General features: G+C 42.7%; 1 protein-coding gene across 3 annotated transcripts in view; it reads right to left on the minus strand.

Moving 5' to 3' along the window:
- Positions 1-22,753, minus strand: part of CNTLN (centlein) — a 172,862-nt gene that overhangs the window by 8,545 nt on the left and 141,564 nt on the right. For all 3 annotated transcript variants that reach the window (XR_014214775.1, XM_082204580.1, XM_082204581.1), the window contains 4 exons: positions 22,125-22,262; positions 19,757-19,942; positions 4,777-4,971; positions 3,112-3,189 (listed from right to left, as the gene is read on the minus strand). Coding sequence is in view for 2 of the 3 variants with exons in the window: in XM_082204580.1 (XP_082060706.1) it covers positions 3,112-3,189; positions 4,777-4,971; positions 19,757-19,942; positions 22,125-22,262 (597 nt within the window). In the remaining variant the exon portion in view is untranslated. The remainder of the gene's footprint in view (positions 1-3,111; positions 3,190-4,776; positions 4,972-19,756; positions 19,943-22,124; positions 22,263-22,753) is intronic.

The raw sequence follows: 22,753 nt of genomic DNA on the forward strand, positions 1-22,753 counted from the left end.
TGAGAGAAGGGGTATTCAATATCTTCCATGTGCACCTGCAGCATATGATACTACCCTCTCTTTCCCAGGTATATGCCAAAAAGGCAGCTATCTGGCTTAGGCTTGTAAAGTTTTGTTGTGATTAAGGGCTGCCTTCCATTTTCTTCCATCGTCAATGCTTCCACGTAGGACAACTGTGCTCATCACATGTCCACTGGCATGCTTAAGGAACAAACGTATGTTCATTTCGGTATTTCTACACATGCTGGGAAGCCATGGCAGAATGACAGAACAAGGACTATTGTAAATCCACAGTCAACTTTTGGAGCCCGTAGCTGGAGTTGGAAGCAGCTTCCTTTCTTCAGCAACTGAGTTCCATGTGCTTCCCACTTGGTGGTGGTGAGAAATGAGCAGAAGTATGATCTGAATCATCTCCAAAGGCTGCAATTCTCAACACACTTACGTGGGAGTAAGCTCTGAACTCAATGGGGCTTGCTTCCAAAGAAATAGCATTGTGCTATAAATGACATGAAGTCCCACTGGATTCAGGAAAGATCCTGCCTTTCCAAAATACGTGGATTCCAGCCCGAAACCTAAAACTTTGCCTACCTAAGTTATGCACTAATGGCCAGGTGAGAAGTTCAAAAGGAGGATACAGAAAACTTTTTTTGTATTTGATCTTTCTATCATATAGACCGGCAGAGGCATAGTTCTGGAGACCTTTTAACTATGGTTAAGAGTTTTTGAGACTACCACCTTCCCTCTTTTGTCTTCCCCAGATATTGTGTTACGTCAGCATTACTGTTAACTGGAGTCCCTGCTTAACTACAGGTTGGAGCCAGTTTCAGATCCTGCCTATGATAGAAGCCTGCTTAGCATTGATAATGGCAAACATCAGTGACAGTAACACTTAGCCAGGGCTAAGGTGGTCAGAGGAAGGATGGCAGAATTTGTGCCACGAAGGAAGGGAGCAATGAGCAAAAGGGGAAGTATAGAGTGAGTTCTCAGTTGTGTCATCAGCTCCCAGTCTCTTAACCACAGTTAATGTATCACCAGAATTACATAGGCACCAACCCCATAAAACGGTTGCCTGATTCACACTTCCTATTGACTGGATATTTGCATTTCTGGGATTTTTGGGCAATGAAAGTATTGGCGCTCCTTTAACCTTTTGATAATAAATTAAATACCTGCCAGTCAATAAATATCAGCCATCACTGTAACACTGGATTTTAAGTTTTGATCTCATTTAGGGTGAAAATGTGTGCTGCTTTTAACTGGGTGCACAGATTGAAAGCTATTTCCACGAATCTCCCCAACCGTTTTAAACACCCCCCTTTTCACTTTCTGAAGAGAAATCGCACGTGCATTTTACGACATTTGTGCAATAAATACTGCGGCGCATCTGTCATAAATAGACTCTTCTCTTTGTAGGACAGTTTCTCCCTGGATTAGGGAGACACATTAGCAGAACTGGGAGGATAAATATACTACACAGGAAAGAAGTTTCAAAACCCAGTTTATGTTGTCAGCCATCTTGAAACAAAAGCTGGCTATGACTAGAAAAGCAGGGCTCTCACCTGCCAATAAGCTGCCCTTGATCACTTACAAGAGGGGAGCATCCCAGCAGACTTGTGTGTGTATTAAAAAAAAAGACTTGAAAGAGAAGAAAAAGTATCACACAGGTCACAGTGGCAGTCTCAATGGACCCCTCAGGGATTTCAACTAGTCTCAGCCTTGTCATCCTCTATGCAGCCTTCCACTCTGCCCAGAAAATGTCGATAGGAAAATGTTTGAGGGGCCTCTGGTGGAAATTTTTTCATTCTTTCTGCATTGACAGGATGCCAAATCAATATTTACTTCCCACTAACAAGCTGCTTGAGGTCTCAGTAGAAAATATTGTAGAGAATGCGGGAAGACACGGTAATAAACAGCTGTCTGGCTGTGAGGAAAACATGAATTGACTGGAAACAGGTCCATAGTAAAAGGTCACAGAAACCCATGAACTCCTCAGGTGTCCATATCAACTACTAACTTTAAAGGCACATGATAAAAAAAAAAATCTCTTTTTCCTAAGACTTATGAGGGAACAGATCCTTTTCTCTCCACCATGGATATAGATAGACTCAATAATTTAATTAATACGTTTGCCGAGATGTAGGCTTGTCTCCCTAGATGTTCTATTTTCCATATGTATCATTAGCTCAAACAAATATGGTGTTAACCTTTCCTCCATCTCATGTGAAGTCTCAAAAGCTTAAGAGAAAAGGATGTTTAGGAAACACCCTTGAAAATTTTCAATAGATTTTTTTTTTTGTAAAAAGATACTGAAATGCGCTTTAATTAAATCTGTACTTGAATCTCTCAGATTTAGGTGAACTCTGCCTAAGGTATTCAACTTCCCTTCTTTCCCCAAAACGTAAGCAGGAATGGTTCATTTGGGGCTGAGTTTAGCTAGGGATGACATTTTCTTCCAGCCCCTCCGCCTGTCTTCCTTTGCCGTATTGAGTAAGTGGCTTCTCACCTTGCAGGTGCCACTAGGAGTGGGGAGCAAGGTGACATCACAGGAGGCCAGGTGAGATGTGCACTGATCACCGCTTTTGGCTTGGCCAATGCAGCTTCCCATTGGAAAATAGGAAATCCAAATAGGGACCTCCACCTGGCATCATTGTTATCAATTATTTCTCTGTAGGAAGGGCTCCCGGTAGGCGAGTAAGAAGCAGAGCTTTTGGACCAGCCAGCCATTTCCTCGGAAAAGAAGGACTCTGTTTCTTACTCAGATAACGGGCTCCTCTCCCACCAGGAATTGGGAAATCACTCCAGATCTACCATGCAAATAGCCTTTGACGAATTTCTCCTTTTTCAATGGGAAGGATCCCACAGGAAGGAGGTAAATGAGACTCTTTGGCCTTCTTCACACTGGAAACTGAACTCTCCCCATCTTAGCTGTCAAAGGTGGGTGATAACAAGAGTGTTCTCCCCCATAGCTGAGGAAGTCAGCAAGTGTAGCATATATTTTCTGGACAATATTGTGTAAAAACAGCATCTTTCCAGTAGATAAGCAACTGCATGCCATGAAATAAACAAATTATAGCCATGGTTATACTTGATGATATAGCAAAAACCAAGCACCTGTCCTTCCAGAAGCTTCTGTAAGTAGCCCATCCATTCTTTGTCGCTTTCATATTCCATTTTCATCTGTTGTGTTTCCTAAAAACACACACCAAAATAAATAAATATTGATGATGAAGAAGAAGAGTTTGGATTTGCTATCCCACTTTATCACTACCCGAAGGAGTCTCAAAGCGGCTAACATTCTCCTTTCCCTTCCTCCCCCACAACAAACACTCTGTGAGGTGAGTGGGGCTGAGAGACTTCAGAGAAATGCGACTAGCCCAAGGTCACCCAGCAGCTGCATGTGGAGGAGTGGGGAAGTGAACCCGGTTCACCAGATTACGAGTCCACCACTCTTAACCACTACACCACACTGGTGCACAACATTTCCTCTATTACAGGGTGCAGAAGTTGGGGCCTGCCACCCCTTGTCAGCCAGATCACCCTGTCTACTAGCAGTGACATTTCAAGGGATATAAGAAGTAGAGAAAGAAGACTTTTCTGTCCCAGGCAATATCAAGCAGGGCTTCCTTCAATGCAGTCCCAACCCTCAGTATAGCTCCACCGTGTTGTTAACTTGGATGTCAGGGCTGTGGCTTCTCAAGGCACAATCGGTGGACCTCCACAGCTGATGGGCAGTGGTTACAGAACTTCTGTCACAAAACATGTGGCTTTTGGAGCTTAGCATGGGGGATGCATTTGAGGGGCAACTCCAAACTCCCCAAGGATCTGTGGAATAAGTTCTTTTAAACCTTGCCCATTTATTCATGAGCAGTTCAACCTTTCCAACAGATTTAGACTACATCCCTAAAATACTGAAGTACTGTTTCTGGGGGACATGGACAGGTAGTGTGGGGGGGCTCCCTGGTCCTGAATGGGATGCCTGTGCCCCTAAAGGACCAGGTGTGCAGCCTGGGGTGTTATTTTGGACTCACATCTGTCCAAGGAGGCAAAGATCAATTCTGTGTCTGGAGTGCCATACTTACTACTGGGGGAATAGTTTACTTGGAATTGGAGGGTATGAAATACGTTGCATTTAAATTGTCACTCATTTCTGAGCGGTGGCAGGCAAGAAAAAAACAGGGAAGGCCCAGAGCACAGTGATCAAGAAAACATGCAGAAGGGCCCAAATTGAGGCTACAATCCATTACTGGAAGTAAATTGGCTATCCCCTGCATGCAAAGACGGGTTCGAGCAGATGAAAACAATTGTGGGTCCAATGATCAAGAAGGAAGTTTCCACATGTGCTGTGGAGAGAAATGAGGGGCAGATGGGGCTTGTCAACCTGGAAAACTCTGGTCCTCAACCTCCGCTATGTTCATTCATGAGAAAGGCTTCCAGAAGAAATCCCAATGAAAAATCTGTACCCACTGCCTTGTAGGACATCTTAGGGAGAAGAAAAGGCTAAAGAATAAACCATACAAACAAGCAATAACCCAATCACATAATCTTAGCTAAAGCATCCATGACACACACCCAGTCTAATCTTGTTATTGCATTGGTGGAACCTTACGGTGAAGGGTGGGTAAGAAATCAGAAGAGGAGGAAGAGAACGAGGAGAATAAATTTATAGAGTCTAAGTGACACTGCTGCAGCCCACTGAGTTAAATGGAGCTATGCCAATCCACACCAGCAAAAGAGGGGGCTTCCTTTTAGCAAAACCAGGTGTTATTGGTCGCTTACCTCATCATCCTCAACATCAAGTAAATTGTCTAAATCAGTCTTTGAAATATTAAGGATAGATGCTGCCACGTGCTGGGCTCGGTGAACAGATGCTTTGGAAATGCTGTTGCATTTTTTGTTTTCTTGCATTTTTTTACTACATCTGATTCGCGTTCTCATCTCTTTCACACTAGACTGCAACTCTGTGGCCAAACTCTAAGGAAAGTGAAATAAAGAAATAAATGATCAGTACATTTCCAGATCACCTTTCAACGCCTTTGGTCTTCATATTGGCACATCACAAATGCTTTAAGGCATGGCTGCAGTTGGGGTAGAAGTCATAATCAAAAGATAGTAGGCTGCACATGACATATAGGCGTGTAACTGCACAAGCACACATGCGTGTAATCAATAAACACCCCATTTGTTTGGCATATGTATGTTAATAACATCCCTAGAATAGAACAGAGCAGAGTTCTGGATTGACTTTGGACAAAGTTTGATGTGTTAAACAAGACAGGTCTATAAATAAACCACCCTATTTTAAAAGAACCTCAACATGAGAAACCACATGAGGTAATTAAGTTAAAAATAACAAAACCCTGCCTACAGTCCCCAAAAGCTGCCACAGCTGTTATCCTCTTTTGAATTTGCCTTAATATTAGACCCGTGTTTTGCTCTAGATATTAAACTTTGGTTCCACAATGGGGTTAACGGTGCATACCTAATCATTCAATAGGATGAGTTCAATTGAGTTACTTAGGATTTACTCCCATTTAAATAGATTTGCAGCCTAAAACCTGCAATAGCACCTAAGAAAAGATAATGCATCATAAACATGCACATCAAATGCCAGATGTTGCCTCATTGGAGCAAGCTTCTATTAGTGATAAGATTCATACAGTTATTCATGAGTAAACAACAACAACAACATGGGATTTATTTTGAAATAAAGTTAAAAATTCAGGCAACAAAAAGGGAAGAACACATGTAACAATATAAGAAGATCACAGATCATAGTCCTTAGCCATCATTAAATTTTACCACTCCATAAAGCCTAGTGTATCTTCACATGTTGAGAAAATGGCAATCAAGTTTGTTTGTTAAATGTCAAATTTAAGAAAGAATATGAAAAACAAAGCAAGATGAAAAAGGGACATGGAAGTCACAAACATATGGACAGCTTCAGACCAAAAAGTATATAGTACACTGGATACAGCCACATCATATGCCTCAACAAGTGCTTTTCAGCATTACATCTCCAGCATCTATCTGTATTAGACTGCCTTCTGGTACAGGCATTGCAGATTCCAGTATCTATTCTTTTCCATCTCCAATACCACCATTTCACAGGGAGTCCAGGGCTTCAGCAGAATGTCATCAAGGAAGTCCAGCAGAGCAATCAGGAATCTACCGGATTTCATTAAGACTCCAGGGATGCAACCCCCTTGCCAGTGACATTCCAAATCCCACCAGGGAATGGTCCAACCTGACAATCCACTGACCAACAGACCAGTGACCAACAGATCCTCGGTTTGTAGCAAAGACCAGGTTGAGGTTGTGTCTCATCACATGAATTGGGTCCTTGATAAGCTGAGACAGGCCCAATATCAGAAACAAACTCTCAAAACCAGTCCAAAGTAGATTGGCTTCCTGATGAGAGTAATACAGTTATTTCATACCCTCCAATTTTTCTCTGATGAAAATAGGGACTTAGTCTTCTTCTTCTTCTTCTTCTTCTTCTTCTTCTTCCTCCTCCTCCCCCTCCTCCTTCTCCTCACCAACCTGACTGGATTGCCCCAGCCACTCTGGATAGCTTCCAACATATATAAAAGCATAATAAAACATTAAGCATTTTAAAAAACCTTCCCTATACAGGACTGCCTTCAGATGTCTTCTTAAGGCTGTATAGTTACCGTATTTTTCGCTCTATAAGACACACCAGACCACAAGACGTGCCTAGTTTTTGGAGGAGGAAAACAAGAAAAAAAAATATTCTGAATCTCAGAAGCCAGAACAGCAAGAGGGATCACTGCGCAGCGAAAGCAGCGATCCCTCTTGCTGTTCTGGCTTCTGGGATAGCTGCGAAGCCTGCATTCACTCCATAAGACGCACACACATTTCCCCTTACTTTTTAGGAGGGAAAAAGTGAGTCTTATAGAGCAAAAAATACGGTACTTATCGCCTTGGCTCAGGGGCCGCATAACTCCATACCCTCCAACATTTCTCCGATGAAAATAGGGACATCCTAAGGAAAAGTGGGACTTTCCGGGATCAAATCAGAAACCAGGGCGGCTTCCCTAAATCCAGGACTGTCCCTGGAAAATAAGGACACTATTTATTCTTCGTGTAGCACTGTCTGGGATAGAAAGGAAGCAAAGCTATGGTCCCGTTACAATTCACTACATGCTACGGGCCTTCTGGGCCCATCGACACTATCAAGGCCGCACTGCAAACTTCCAACCTCCAACACTGAAAGTAAGAAACTAGAGAGAGGATTTGCCTCCAGGGATAAAGAGATGCATAATGTTGCTTCTGTTGCTAGATCTATAGCACTGGAGGGCAATGCTGCAATCCAGCACATTGATTTCAATTGTTCTTAAGCACCTCTAACTGAATACTGGATTGCAGCCCAAATGGCTAATCAGCAGGCAGGACTTTAATAACTCGTACTCCACTGATGTTTTTGTTTTCCCCTGTGCTTGATTCTCATGGTAACTGTAAAACTATCCCTAGTGTTCCCCGACCATCAGTGCCACAAGGGAAGCATTGCAGTTTTGAATATGTTTTTAATTTTGGTAGCAAATAATTAAATGGCAAAGAGCTTGAAGTTTTTACAATGGAGGCGCACATATGTTTTAGAGGCTCATGATCTATTTTCCCACTAGAGTACTACAGAAGATAGAATTCCCCCTGTGAAAACTCACCAACCCAATCCTTCTTAAGTAGCTAATAAGTTCAATGCTGAGTATGTAAGGGAATGATCAAACAGTTTCACCAGCAGCACTAGCTCATACTGGTTTGATGGAAAAGAGAGAGAACTACATAAATAACGGCGAATTTCTGCGCAGCTTTAGAGAGATCACACCTGAAATATTCAGTCGGCCTTAAACAGCTGGCATTCAGACATGATCAAAACAAAAGTATTATCTGTCAGCTGAAAGCAATGGCTTAGCATTGGCAGCAAATGAGAGCCAAAGTCTGGTTAAAGAACAAGTAAGTTTTTTATGAAAAAGATTTAAGCAGAAAGGTGGAAGAATATGGTAGAATAGAGAAAGGGGAGTCACCACACTCAATAATTTAGTGAACATCCAGCAGTTTCCCACTAATTCAATTGTAAACAGCTCAGAGAACATGGCTGATATGGAGGGGTATACACTTTCTTGAAATAAATAACTGTGCAAGATAGCAGACTATTTTTGCTATCTGTAATTTCTTTTTCAAATAAATGTGTCAATAAGCACAGGAACAGCTTGGTGGTCTTCTGTAGCACAATTCCAAGCGCAGGAGCCAACTGCAGGCGGCCGTGGGTGCTTGGGCACCCACAATAATCTAATTGTGAGGGTCAGGCACCCACAAAGTCAATGAGCAAAGCCAGCAGGTGGCAGTGGCGCTGCCTCAGAGAGAGAAATTGCCCTCCACAGCCAACCGATGAGGCACCGTTTCTGGGTTAGGGGCTTGGACGCTGAGACAGTGTCTCTCTGCCTCCGAGTGTGAGCCCCTCTCCACAGAAAAGGGTGCTTTGCTGGCTGTGGAGAGTAGGAGGAAGAGGAACGGCTGCCGCAATGTGGACATGTGACGTCACATCACACATTTGTGTTACGACAGCAGGTACCCACAATCCTGAGGGCGAGGTGGCTCCCCTGGTTCCAGGAGTAGCCATTGCTAAGGAAAACACAACCATCAACATTGCCAGTCAAGTGTTTGCATTGCTACACGTGACAGAAAAACAGGCTTATGAGGGGGACTACTTACAGAACCCACAGGATAGAGCACCACTGAAATGCACCATTTCATATTTCAGGGTACACAGAGGGATTTGGAATAAAGGGTGAAAGAGTAACCAAGTTCCAAATCTTTGTTCCTGCATGCATTCATGTTTAATGTGTCATAAAGGATGGTGTTTCATTACGTATTGCTCAGAGTAAACCCATTGGCATTACCTGATGCAAATTAGCCATGCTCATTAATTTCAGTGGGTCTGCTCTGAGTAACATTAAGGGGAATACCACTGAAAACATCTGTATTGCCACTCTGGCCATCAGCAGTTGTGTTCTCTACTGCCTTCAAGAGCCAAATGGAAGGTGCCCTTTGAGGCAAGTTTCCTAGGACTTTTTCAGACTGGTTCTTCTCTGCTGGATGGTCCAATTTCAACAGAGCACTAGTTGCAAAATAAAAATAAAAATGAATAATAGCAAGAGCTTTTGGCATGCATACACTTAGCACTGTTTATAACAGTAATCACTTTATTTATGGATGCTGTGAGCCAGCCAGAAGTAAGATGATAATAATTGTTTGCGGTCTATAATAAGGGAGGGGGTGACACTCACTCTAAATGTCACTCTTGGGATAGAGGGAGAGAAGATGGGAACTCAGCCTGAAGCTGGAAAACTCAAGAGAACTACACTAATTTTTATTTCCTGCCACACGGAGTAGGTGGTCATTCTACAGACATTTTTAATTATTATTGAAAAGAACCAAACTGGACATTTTGGGGGGGAGGAACCTCATAGGTACCCATCCCTTTGGTTTCTTTTCCCAGTGGTTTCATAAAAGAGCAACAGAAAATCACTGGCTATACTGTTAGCCACTAAAATGAGTCACCATGCAGATTATCTTATTCTAAGATGTGACATGTAGAATATGAGTCGTACACAAAATTTGTAAGCTATACAAAGTTAGGATGGTGCTATTTGCTCACTGACCTTAGGATTGACCTTAGGAGTATGAAACAAACAAGGATTGATCAATGAAGTTCTCCATTTGGGTGCCAAATCAGAGTTTGGTGATTGGGAGCGTCCACTGGCTCATTACCTCCCATTTCCATGTCTTATGTTTTCGCCAGTCATAGCTTGCCATGACATCTACACTGGCAAAGTAGAATTAGCACAGTGTCTTCAAATAATGATTTTGAAACGAGTTTACAAACTTACAATTTGCCAGCTCAGATGTGGCAGCAAAATATGGGTAGCAAAAATCAGGAAGTGGAAGAGGAAACCCAAACACAAGGGAAAGAGGGAAGGAGTGTGAGCCCCAGGGAAGGACCCAGTTGCCAAACCACCATTGATTTGAACCGTGGAGTTTAGAACACAGACTAACGGGCTTTTTTGCTCAGTACATTTTCTTCCCTAATAATGTATGTGTACAGAAAAACTGAATGAATGCCTCCCTTGTACAAAGCATGGAACCACATATAAAATTGATTACAGTATTATGAAGCATGGTTACTGGTGTGCTGAGTAAAGCACTCTAATTTCAAGCCTTTGGTTTATTCAAAACATGTTCTTCAGGGAGGAGTTGTAAACGTATTTGAAACATATCTAAAGAGATTTCTCTAATTCTGAAAATCCATTTCTTATTTCCCTTTACTCATTTCACAATCTGAGATTTGGGTAATCTGAAATCAATAGTTACAAAAGACTACTCCTATGGTAATTTTCCTACTACGTCTTGAGAACAGCTTATTTCTTTGATATTTTTACAGTTTGTCAGCAGTTCACTATGGGCTGAAGAAGACAAAAGACAGCAGAAAACGGAAATCAGCAAACGGAAAGAGCAAGGCAGTGTTCTGACGAGTTCATGGAAAACTAATGGAAAACTCTTCATTTATTTTAACATAGTCTCTTGTCTCTGAGACACTTATGGGTCTGGATGAAACATCTTTGATTTATTTTTTTGCTCATGCATGCATTGATAAATGAGAGGATATTATTTTGTGGATATAGGGGCATGTTAAGGGTATAGCCTGCATATTTCAATTTCTACCCCCCCCAAAAAAAACCCTGTAATGAGGATCCCAAAGGGACAGCAGGGCTTGAAATTGGAACTCAAACTGAGGCTGGGACCTTGGCCCGAGGCTGTGTACCCTCAGATCTCAGAGTTCTTCTTAAATCCAGAAGAGAAGGTTAGAGGAAAAGAACCCTCTGGTTGGCAGGAAATGTGGAGCCTTTGGTTTGGTCAAGCCTGGTGTAAGTACCAGGAACCTACAGTTATGCATTTCACTGGTAAACAAAGCAGTACCTCTCAAACTCTAGCATCTAACTCAAAACCTCTACATTTAGATTTTTGAGCATATTTCTACTGTAGACGGTATCCATGAAACTTTCCTTAAAGCATTTCAGCTCCCAGGAATTTTTAATGTCCTCAAAGACCTAGAAATAAAGGTCACACTTTTATGGACCTTATTTGATATTCTCTCAGAAAATACATTTTGAGCATTAGCTAAAGTCCACTAACATTTTTGTTCAGCTTTGTCAGTCTGAGCTTTGATCTACTGGCAAATAATAAATTAAGAACCACTAGTCTGGTTCAGTACTTGGAGAACAGCACTAAAACTGCTGATACCACAAGCAGCGGAGTATTTGTATAGCTAGTATACTATCCCCCGCCAGGTTACAGTTGAATGGCAAAGGTTTTGCGATCTTAGTAAGACATAAAATTAAAGACTCAACAAAAATATGTGAAAATAAATAAATGAATAAATAAATATTTTTTTTATTTATATCCCGCCCTCCCCGGCCAGGGCCGGGCTCAGGGCGGCTAACACCAAATCTAAATTACAATAAAACGTAATAGAAAAAAAGTTAATTAAAATACGGCTTAAAATGCAGCCTCATTTTAGTAGTAGCCCATAAATCAAGACCATAAAGGGAGGAAACATCAGATATTCACCCGAGCCAGATATCCATGCTGGTCCTACATGGGCCAGCAAAAAAGCCAAAGTAAAATTTATATGCCAAATCCCATATAAGGGGTCAGAGTGAGTCTAAGCCGAAGGCCAGGTACAACAGCTCTGTCTTGCAGGCCCTGCGGAAAGATGTCAAATCCCGAAAGGCCCTGGTCTCTTGTGAAAGAGCGTTCCAACAAGTCGGGGCCAGTGCTGAAAAGGCCCTGGCCCTAGTTGAGACCAATCTAACCTCCTTGAGGCTTGGGACCTCCAAAGTGTTGTTATTTATGGACCTTAAGGTCCTCTGCGGGGGATACCAGGAGAGGCAGTCCCATAGGTCCCGCAGGTGTGTGGGTCCTAGGCTGCATAAGGCTTTAAAGGTCAAAACCAGCACCTTACACCTGACCCTGTACTCCACCGGGAGCCAGTGCAGCTGGTAAAGCCTAATCCAGTTTTGCAAATGGTTCCTGGTGCTTTAAACTGAAGCATGCTTAAGCCTTACACTACTCAGTTCCAGAGCTTCAGCAGCATAATATTCAGAAACATGAAAATACTGGTTTTTTAAAAATGTCTTGGCCGTCTTCTTGAATAATAATAATATTCAGGGTGATTTACAATTTCAAAAAAACAGAAAGATTACCAAATCAGCAACAGAACATGCAAGAAGTTCAAGAATTAAAACTGTGGTTTCCCCCCTAATCTTCCAGGGTTCTTAACTGTGCAGGGAGCTCACCTGGGTAGAGCAGGCTGCAGAAGAGGGGCGTGTGTGATGCAGGGACACCAATGGAAAAGTGTGGGGGGAGCCACTGTCCCTAATCTCCCCCTCACATGTTGGTAATCACAGGGTGGGGGGAAATTGAATGACTAGGACTAGAAATCTAATGCTTAATGCTGGTAGTTACCTATATCTTTCTGTCAGGATTAGCATGGGTATTCCCGAAAAACCAAGAAGTAAATAACTAGCGTCAAGATTTCACAAAATTCAGCTGGTATTGTCAGAATTCACCACATTTTGGACACACCCAGTAACATAAGATTGCTGAACTATACCACTGGGTAAAATAAGAAATCTTATCACAAAGCCCATGGATACATTTTTAAAATGTTATATATGCTATCTGTGGGGACGCGGGTGGCGCTGTGGGCTAAAGCCTCAACGCCTAGGGCTTGCCGATCGAAAGGTCGGCGGTTCGAATCCCCGCGGCGGGGTGCGCTCCCGCTGTTCGGTCCCAGCGCCTGCCCACCTAGCAGTTCGAAAGCACCCCCGGGTGCAAGTAGATAAATAGGTACCGCTTACCAGCGGGAAGGTAAACGCCGTTCCGTGTGCGGCTCTGGCTTGCCAGAGCAGCGATGTCACGCTGGCCACGTGACCCGGAAGTGTCCCCGGACAGCGCTGGCCCCCGGCCAATAAATGTGAGATGGGCGCACAAACCCCACAGTCTGTCAAGACTGGCCCGTTCGGGCAGGGGTACCTTTACCTTTACCTATATGCTATCTGTAGTTCTGGAAATGTTGACCAAATTATGTTTTGTCATCCCTGAGAGCCAGAAAAAGAAAAGATTCAACAATTAAAGGTAAGAAAATTTCAAAATCCTGAGTTTGGGCCAGTGCCTTGTGATGCCCCTCTCAAGACCACTTATGGGGATCCCCCTTTAGGTTATGGATCCAGTATCATACGTCCCCCCTGCCCAGTCATTTTCCTGACCTGTGGATGATCTGCATTCTCCTGACAGCCCCTTGACACATCATGTCTGATCATTGGACATTGGCTGGTGTTGAAGATTGATAATACCAAACTAGATGGACCAATGGCTTGACTCAATATTAGGAAGCTTTCTTCTTCTTAACAAGAAAAAACTCTCATTTTTGTTATCAATATTTAGATATGGTGGTGATTTAGGAGACCTGAACTTCACAGTATAGCACAGTCTCTGTCTTCACAATCAGCAGAAAAAAGCATCTCCTTGAAGAGATTTCCCTATTTTCTTTTGCCAAAATAGAATTGGTTGCACGTACCATGCAGGTTCTATGTGCTTGCCCTCTTGAGAGGGCCAGTGTGGTGTAGTGGTTAAGAGCGGTGGACTCGTAATCTGGTAAACCGGGTTCGCATCTCTGCTCCTCCACATGCAGCTGCTGGGTGACCTTGGGCTAGTCACACTTCTCTGAAGTCTCTCAGCCCCACTCACCTCACAGAGTGTTGTGGGGGAGGAAGGGAAAGGAGAATGTTAGCCGCTTTGAGACTCCTTCGGGTAGTGATAAAGCGGGATATCAAATCCAAACTCTTCTTCTTCTCTTCTTCTTGCCAAAACAATCTTGAACATCTATCATATACTGTATGGAAATAACTATGTGATTGTACCCAAAAGGCATTTCAAGAGCAAGAACAAATAGTTTCCCTATGCCAGCTCTGGATCAGCACACTACGTTGCTATACTGCAGCAACTCTTTAAAACGAAATGTGCTTCTATATTAGTTATGTGAATCAGGTCTATAGACACTTGCCTTTTCAGAATTATATGAGCAGCTGCTGGAAAGATGCTGCCCACTGCCATTTGGCTGATATATATATATATATATTCTAAATTTCAACATAGGCTGAAAGATTTTCAAAGATTATAAATACAGTAGTATCCAGACACAGTTTTTATACTGTAATATTGAAACCCCCAAGGAAATGTGCTATCTGTGTCCAAATCATAAATGGAGCCTAATTCCCAGCACAGCAGAAGTTTTCAATTTTTCATCTGGAGCAATACAGAGTCTGTCCAGCATCTACATTATAGCTCCTGGTGTACTGTACGTATTTCTTACCATATGCTAACGCGAAACAGCGAGAATTCAGATATTCACTTCATTCATTAAAATCCAGATAGCCTATTATTTTCCCCTTGCACTCTAATAGATATTCACTGTCACCATCCAGGCTTCTGATTCAATTTGCCTAAATCCCATCTGAAGAGTAATCCTGATGGAGAATTAATCTAATCACCAATTTCTTCTCAGAACCATCAACTGTGGCTGTTTCTTAATACAAGCATCGGCACCTGACCTGCCACCAAACGGAAGCCTGGTGAATAGAAAATAGTCAGCGAATCATATACATCAAGATTTTCCAGAGGCGTCATGAAAATGCTCCCATGAGCCACTTGTGGTAGTCTTCTAAAGAAGCCAGCCTGTTGACCTTCACGTGTTTGAACTATAGCACCATGGACAGCAGTGTGGGGAAGGCTGTTCTAGCACATATGAAAGTGTTTAAATTAAAAACTACAGTGGTACTTCGGGTTAAGTACTTAATTCGTTCCGGAGGTCCATACTTAACTTGTTCTTAACCTGAAGCACCATTTTAGCTAATGGGGCCTCCCGCTGCTGCGACACCACCGGAGCACAATTTCTGTTCTCATCCTGAAGCAAAGTTCTTAACCTGAAGCACTATTTCTGGGTTAGCGGAGTCTGTAACCTGAAGCGTATGTAACCCAAGGTACCACTGTATTCTGATTTATTTTGTTATCACACATATTATGGATGTTCACAGACTGGCAAACTCACTGCCTGGTGACAATGGGGCAAATGCATCGTACTGGAATTTTTTCCTAATCTGAACTAAAATTACGACTGTAAGATTGAGCTAAAATGGGCCAAAAAGTTCAGTCTTTGCTTTCAAGCTGCTCCAACATTAAGCTTGTTTCCTACGACCAAAAGCCTTATAAAAGGAATGGTGCTTCTAACAAAAATTGTATTATAACATCTTTCCAGACACAGAAGAGAAGCCAGGAAATCTTAGTTATCATCAGGCTACATCCTATTTAACCAGTATATTACTCACATAGTTCTAGGGCTCTGATCCTAAACATTTTTCCTGGAAATAGGTCCCACTGAACTCAGTGGAGTTTACTCTGAGTAGACATATTTCAGATCACATGAATGTAGTCCCAGAGCAATAATTAAATCAAGATCTATAAAGTATGAAAAATTCAGCTTGTTGTTAATTAAATGGTCAAGTATTGGGGGCATTTCTGCAGTATCTGCTGATATCAAATACCAATACGAAGCCCTCCACTTGTAAAATGTTACAAAAGCTGCTTTATTTCCACCAATCATACAATATAAATATGTTACATTTAACTTCTACTATAAATACCAAAACTGATATGAACATGTAGATGAAAACATCCCACATCCTTAAAGGAGATATTTGATTGAAATTACTATCAAACAAGTTTTCATTTTTTTAAAGAAAGCCTTTCACACATTCCATATTCTCCAGTATTCCCCCTCAAGTTCAAAATCTCCCAAATGTATCTACTGGTGCAGACATAGCTGACAAGAATCCAAGTTTCCTGTAGATAAATATGATGGCTGAAAGTAACTCAAGGCTGAAGGCTTTGGGGGTTGACAGTACCGTGAACAAACGGATCAGATCACTCAAATGAAGAGAGAGAAAAGGTGAAAGCAGTATGGACAGCTGCTTGGCCAATAACCTGGGGACACATACTCTTATCTGTAGGATTGGGGTGACGGGCGGCTGAACTGAGCGCGTTGTAGCAGAGAAAAGGGCAGCAGTGTCTACAGTGAGCAAGATCTATAATGCAAAGTAAAGGCATAATGCAAATTACGATCAAACCGAGAAATGGTACCGTGTTTTGTACTGATGCAGCCCTTACAGTGCTGAAGGTCAAAAGCCAAGGTATGTTCGTACGTCTGGTGTACACTTCAAATGCAGAATGTGTGAAAAGGGTCTCTGTCATTCACTTGAAGATACAGCCGTCTCATAATAAGGGCCGATACAGGAGGGAGAGACATATCAAAGTGGAAAAGGGAAGAGCAGGGCGAGAATAGAAGAAAAATTGGCAGTTTCCTAGAGGGAGAGGGTAGAGATGGCACAGAGTATACTTCAAAGAAGGAGGTGGTGCCAGGGGGAGGGGCACAGGTACTGCCTCATTGTGCTAACTTAATTTCCCTATGTGTGGTTTTAGTGGGAAATGTTTAAGAAGTAGTTTTTATGTGCAGTATATAGTACTACTGATACCCGAGGAAGAATCTCAGCTGTTATTTTTCGGTAACACACTGTGCTTAAAAATGGGTTTCAGAGGACTCTCCTTGCATAAATATTTAGCAACTAGGTGAATTCAAGTCAATAATGGCTGCTCTGCTCATCATCAATATCTGATTTCCAGACCACATCTTTGTTTTCTTGCAATTTATCTACCAGGCACAATAGATTAACAGTTTTCAACAAAATTATTCTATCAAATGCATATTGACCTGGGTTTTGTTTATTATGAGGTTTGTAACTGTGTACGTTTTAAGATTGTCACAGCACAAATATGTAGAAAAAGGCAGTCCTCAGAAATGACAAAAATGTGTGAAGCTGCTGATTCCTTGCAATGGTTAACCATGTAATGGTGTAACCATATAACAGCATTTCAAGGGTATAATCTAAGGCGTTGGGAAGTCATTTGACATGTTGCCATTGTTAAACAAATGGGAGCCAGAAATCCCAGATGATCAACCTCAAATCACCTGAAGATCTCCCGGTAGATCCCAATCGACCCTTTGCCTACCCCTGCTATATACTAATAGAAAACTCATTCTATGAGGGTGGATTTGTATGTAGGCAAAATGACACTACACAAATGGAATGCAGAAATAAAATTTTAAAAAATCTGTAGGAAGCGAGGGGAAACGAAAGGATGAAAAGGCACAAAAACAGCTTAGTTAGGATTCAGCAGGCTTGGTACGTATGGAATGCTGACTGGCTGTTAATTTTTTGTGCCAAGATTGAGAGAAAGATGCAAGCCTTGTTTGTAATAGAACAACCCTGGGAAAAGGGTTGTGCAAGGCTAGAACCTTGAACAAGAGCATTCTATGTTACAATAGGGTTCCATATTTCCATATTTCCCTCCGGATGCAAATTTCGCCATTTCAATTGGCATTTCAATATGGCAACCCTATGCTACAACATTCTCTATACTGCTAAAGTAACATGCAGCAGAGCTCAGTATCTGAATAGTGTAGAGAGGATCTGCACCAGTGCTGCACATGACTACTTGCAGCTGGCACTGGCCTGGAAGATCACAGAATCATATGAGTTGGAAGGGACCACGTGGATCATCTAGTCCAACCCCCTGTAATGCAGGAATCTTTTGCCCACAGCCCTGAGATTAAGAGTCTCATTATCTACCAACTGAGCTATCACTCAGGAGATATGCATACAATATAGAAGAGCAACATGAAAAGCAATGAGTCTCATGGCCCCTTAAAGATTAAACACCTGTATCATGGTGGCAAGCTTCCGGGCACTACAGGTGAAACCCAGTTCACCAGCTGCATGCATTGTTATACTAAGTTGGCAGGTATGTTTATTATGCATGAGTGTCGTGTTAAAAATGTAAACAGATAGTTCCGAGTGATATGAAATGCCCAAAAATACAGATTGTGAGAAGTATGCAAAACTAGAAAGCAGTGTTGAGGAGTAACAAATATTCTGGCACTGGTACATTCCTAAACACACATAGTGGATAATACAAAATACTACGGGGAAGATGCCATAGAGGCAAGATGCAGTATGGGAAAGGTGACCTGGGGATGCTGTTTGAAGCAGGCTCCCTAACCATTTTATTATGTAGAACAGGACCTTGGAGTTGATTTCTGTGTGTTCAGTTTGAAGGGATCAATATATTCATGTGGTGAGGTCCTTTACTTTCAAAATTAGTGTTTTCTCTGACATGGTAACTTTGGAGCAATGCTCCCCTGATCTTGTTTGGTCTACTTCTCACAAATTGTGCTCAGCTAGAAAAGTCCTGTTACTATAAGCTCATTCCGTTGCATTTTGTGCAGTCGCAGTCCAAAGCACAGCAAAATGTGCTTAAGTTCCGATGAAATCCATCAGTTCTAGGTGTGCTTAGCAGACGAGAACTGTGCCCTGACCATTTTAATACATGCAGCGACACATCTTTTGAGATAGCGTGCTTCCTCTTCTTCCTCTGAAAGCTACTCAGCTGTTTTTAGGTGCCGTGTGCTTGACTGTGTTTATTACTGACTATCCAAAGTAGTAATTAGCTTGTTAGGTTGTCAGCGAGGAAGTTAATTTCATTTAGTCTTTATTAATTTCACTCCTGCTGGCAATTTCTTTTTAGCTACCTTTGCTCTTGACAACTTGGCAGTGATCTTCTATTCAACAGAGGGAGGATACATAACTATGATATTTTGGAGATGGCATTTATTTGGAAAGGTCTATTAAATTAAATTTAAAATGTTGATAGAGAAAACAGGATGTTCTATTCCAGATTCAAAACAGGTTAAGTCAAAGCAAAAGAAGCCCTATGACATTTATCTTACTTTACTGTGTCCCACCTTCATAGATACTGCTGTTGCTATTAGTTCTGCGTGGGGGGAACTAACAACTGCTTTTTAGCAGGAGGCAATTTACCTTGGAGAAACTGCCTGGGAGAAAAGGATTAAACAACACCTTCCAAATCAAGCCCTCCCCTCAACCTTCATACACACCCCGCCCTTAATAGGGCTGCTAATTAGCAAAAAAAATATCAGTGGACATCCTGTTCACAGATCTCCTGTCTAGTTGTGCTGTCTGGACATCACTTTGTGCTCAGGAGAAATTGGACAGTCACTCATCAAAGGTTATGAAACAACAGCTTTGTCCATCTCTGTTCACAAGAGGAGGGGTGGTTTTTTTAATATATACATATATAGGGAAGAGAAGTGGGATGGCAGTCTGGAAACCAATCTGAGGGAGGGTCCCAGGGGCTGGGGGGGGGGGTCTTGATCTGGATGCTGGGGATATGCTGAGCCAGAATAAAACTTCGTCCTGGCAACAGTGGATGTCCCAAGTGCAGAGGCAGAGATGTCACCATTGGCCCGTCTCACCTTCTGCTAGAAGGACAATAGGAAAACCCTGAAGTCTGGAGTCCACAGGAATATTTGCATTGAATTAGTATGATGTAGGTCAGCCTTCCCCAACCCAGGGGCCTCCAGATGTTGGAATAGTACTTCTGCCATCCCTAAGCACTGGAGGGCACATCTAGAGGGCACAAGGTTGGGGAAAGCTGACCTAAGGCATGTCACTAAACCAAAAGACAAATTTTTAAAAGACCGAACCTTCACAAAGGTAACGAACTCTTCCACCTTGTCATTGGACATCATCAATTTTTTCTGCAGTACTTCGAGTGCCTGTTCACTTTGCTTTGCCAAGCCATGAAGTTGCTGAGAGGCAGTGGTTTCGAGTTCTGTCATGGCACACTCCGCCTCAGCCATTTTAGCTTCCAGATTGGCGAGTTTAAGCTCCTGAAATAAAGCCACATGAAAATGATACTGGTATACTTTGCACTCAAGAGCAAAATACCCTAAGGTGAGTCAATCAAGCCATGAGAGGGATTGCGAGTTTTGTGGATACATAGTGAGTCCACAAAGTCCACTGTGTCCCCTTTCTAGGAAGATTCACTGTAGGGACCACAACTTGGTTCCGTCACCCTTAGAGTGGGGATATTCTTAGTTCTTGTCTGATTTCATGAGGAGTTGGGATACTGCACAGTTAGAAGCTAGAGCAAGAACAAGAACATAAGTTAAAAACTGTATTCAGCTTCCTTTACCATGTTCATTGCTGTCTTCTTCCAGTGTCATATATCTATAAAGGAACCTTTGCTTGATTTGCTTTAGGTTACAACGATTTTGTACATTACTCTCTCCCAACAGAGCAGCCTGCTACCCTCTCCCATGTCCCCACCATTCTTCGTCAGCTGTTTGGGGTCAAACAAACTCAGAGAAAGGATCTATGTATTGGTGTGTCGTACCTGGCTTAAACCTAAGTGCTGTTTCCTTTGCACTGTATCACACAGTTGTGGATTTTCTACCACCGAGTGCCTTGGGCTCAATGAAGCCATCGCTGTCCTAATATGGGCTCAGGGTACGTCCTGTCCATAATACGAATGTAGGGTTTTTGACCCAGTAGGAGGCAAGAGTAAGCTTTGAGTTCATACATGGCCTTCATTCCATCTTTCTTTCCCTCTTTTCCTAGGTACCAACCCATAAGACAAGGTGAGGCAGCAAGATCCACAGAGGCAGCAGATATGGAATGCACTGCTCCCTGCTGCTGCTGCTGCTACCACTCCTTGGAGGTTGGGTCCGTGGACTTCTTAAGCCCCACCCAATGCCACCTCTGCAACAACCTTTTGCTCCTCCCATCCTTGCTCCCGATGTAGAATTTTATCCCCCCGCCCCCGTTCCTGATATACATCTTCCCTTACCCATTCTCCCCTGGTGAGGGAGTGTCATTGTGCGGTTCACCACAGGTGCCAAAACGCCTTGGGCCAGCCCAACTAGGTAATAGGTAATAAGTAAGGTGGGACGCAGGTGGCACTGTGGGTTAAACCGCACAGCCTAGGACTTGCCGATCAGAAGGTCGGCGGTTCGAATCCCTGTGGCGGGGTGAGCTCCCATTGCTCTGTCCCTGCTCCTGCCAACCTAGCTGTTCAAAAGCACGTCAAAGTGCAAGTAGATAAATGGGTACCACTCCGGCGGGAAGGTAAACGGCGTTTCCGTGTGCTGCTCTGGTTCGCCAGAAGCGGCTTAGTCATGCTGGCCACATGACCTGGAAGCTGTACGCCGGCTCCCTCGGCCAATAAAGCGAGATGAGCGCCGCAACCCCAGAGTCGGCCACGACTCAACCTAATGGTCCGGGGTCCCTTTACCTTTAAGGTGGGAACAGGAATAACACTTAAAACCTCTGTCTCTACCTAAGCTAAAAGAACAACATGAACAGAAAACCAATGGAGAGCCAAAGATATGCTTTCTACATAGAGCAGGGATGGGGAACCTATGGGCCTTCATATGTTGTTGGATAGCTGTAATTCCTGACGAGTCCACTTCTCCCCCAGCTTCCAAACATTGCATGTCGTTGGTGCTCTCCTGGGGGGGGGGGGGGGAGGCACGGGGAACTTGGCACTGTGTGGTGCTGGGAAGCCCATCTGCCACTATTGTCATTGTGTTTGGGAGCCAGGAGAGCAGCAGTGCCTCCCACACCAGACCCTACAGGTTTCTCATCCCTGACCTAAGGATAATGATGGTGGGCACCACAGGAGCATGTTCACATATTCCCTGACTGCCCCAACCAGAAGTTTCAGTCCTTGCTTCTTGAATTTCGCAGAAAAAGCAGCTCCGCCGAACCCATTTTAGGGTGCTACAAACAGGGGCATATTGAATTTCATTACCTAGGCTAATATCACAGAACATCATACTGTGATTCATTTAATTCATCTTCAAATATGCATTTAGCCATTACATTCATATCTTGTAAAGGCTCCAAGTCCAAGAGAATAAAAACCACAGAGATACCACGATGGGTAGAGTGAAAATGCAGAGTTGCTGACCTCACCACTCTTTTCCTTTTGGTAATAAACACTGTACATGAAAAGGTTAGGTAGAAATTAAATATTCTGTGTTTAATCCAAAACAATCTGTAACCATGTACCTTTTTGTCCAGCTCCTCCTTAGCTTTGCGATTCATCTGCTCATATTGTGCCTTTTCTTTTGTAGCTACATTAAGCCTTTGCTTTAGTGAATCAATCGATGTTTTTTTGTTTGAACAATCTTCCGTCAATGACTTTACCTGAAGTAACACCCAGAGAATAACTGTTATTAGGGGAAACATTTGCATCATTTCGAGGGGAAACCTAAAACCTTTTGCCAAAATAACAACTACATTTAATTGTAAACATTTCTTTTGCCAGTTTAGGTGAAAAGGCCGGCAGCTCTCTTTCAGCTGTTCCTGCAGGGACTGTATCCCATGGAAATCAATAGAACTTATTCACACATAACTGGCTACAGAGCTCCAAGTTCGTAGTGATTACAAAATTCATAGCATTTAGCAAGTAGACAGATATAAGCATGCAGAAAGTATAGCTACATGGAGAATTAGTGCTTTCAGGTTTTGATGGAAACAAATATTAACCACACAACCCTTCTGTTAGTATCCAGCACCTATAGATTTTGTTTGGATCAGCCTTTCTCAAACAACTGTAAAGGAAATGTATTCAAGATCTATGGAATCTATGGTATGCAGATACTTTCTCTCCCCGAAATCAAAACATGCAAGATTTA

This window comes from Podarcis vaucheri, assembly GCF_965113315.1.
Source record: "Podarcis vaucheri genome assembly, chromosome: 17".
Lineage (NCBI taxonomy): Eukaryota > Metazoa > Chordata > Lepidosauria > Squamata > Lacertidae > Podarcis > Podarcis vaucheri.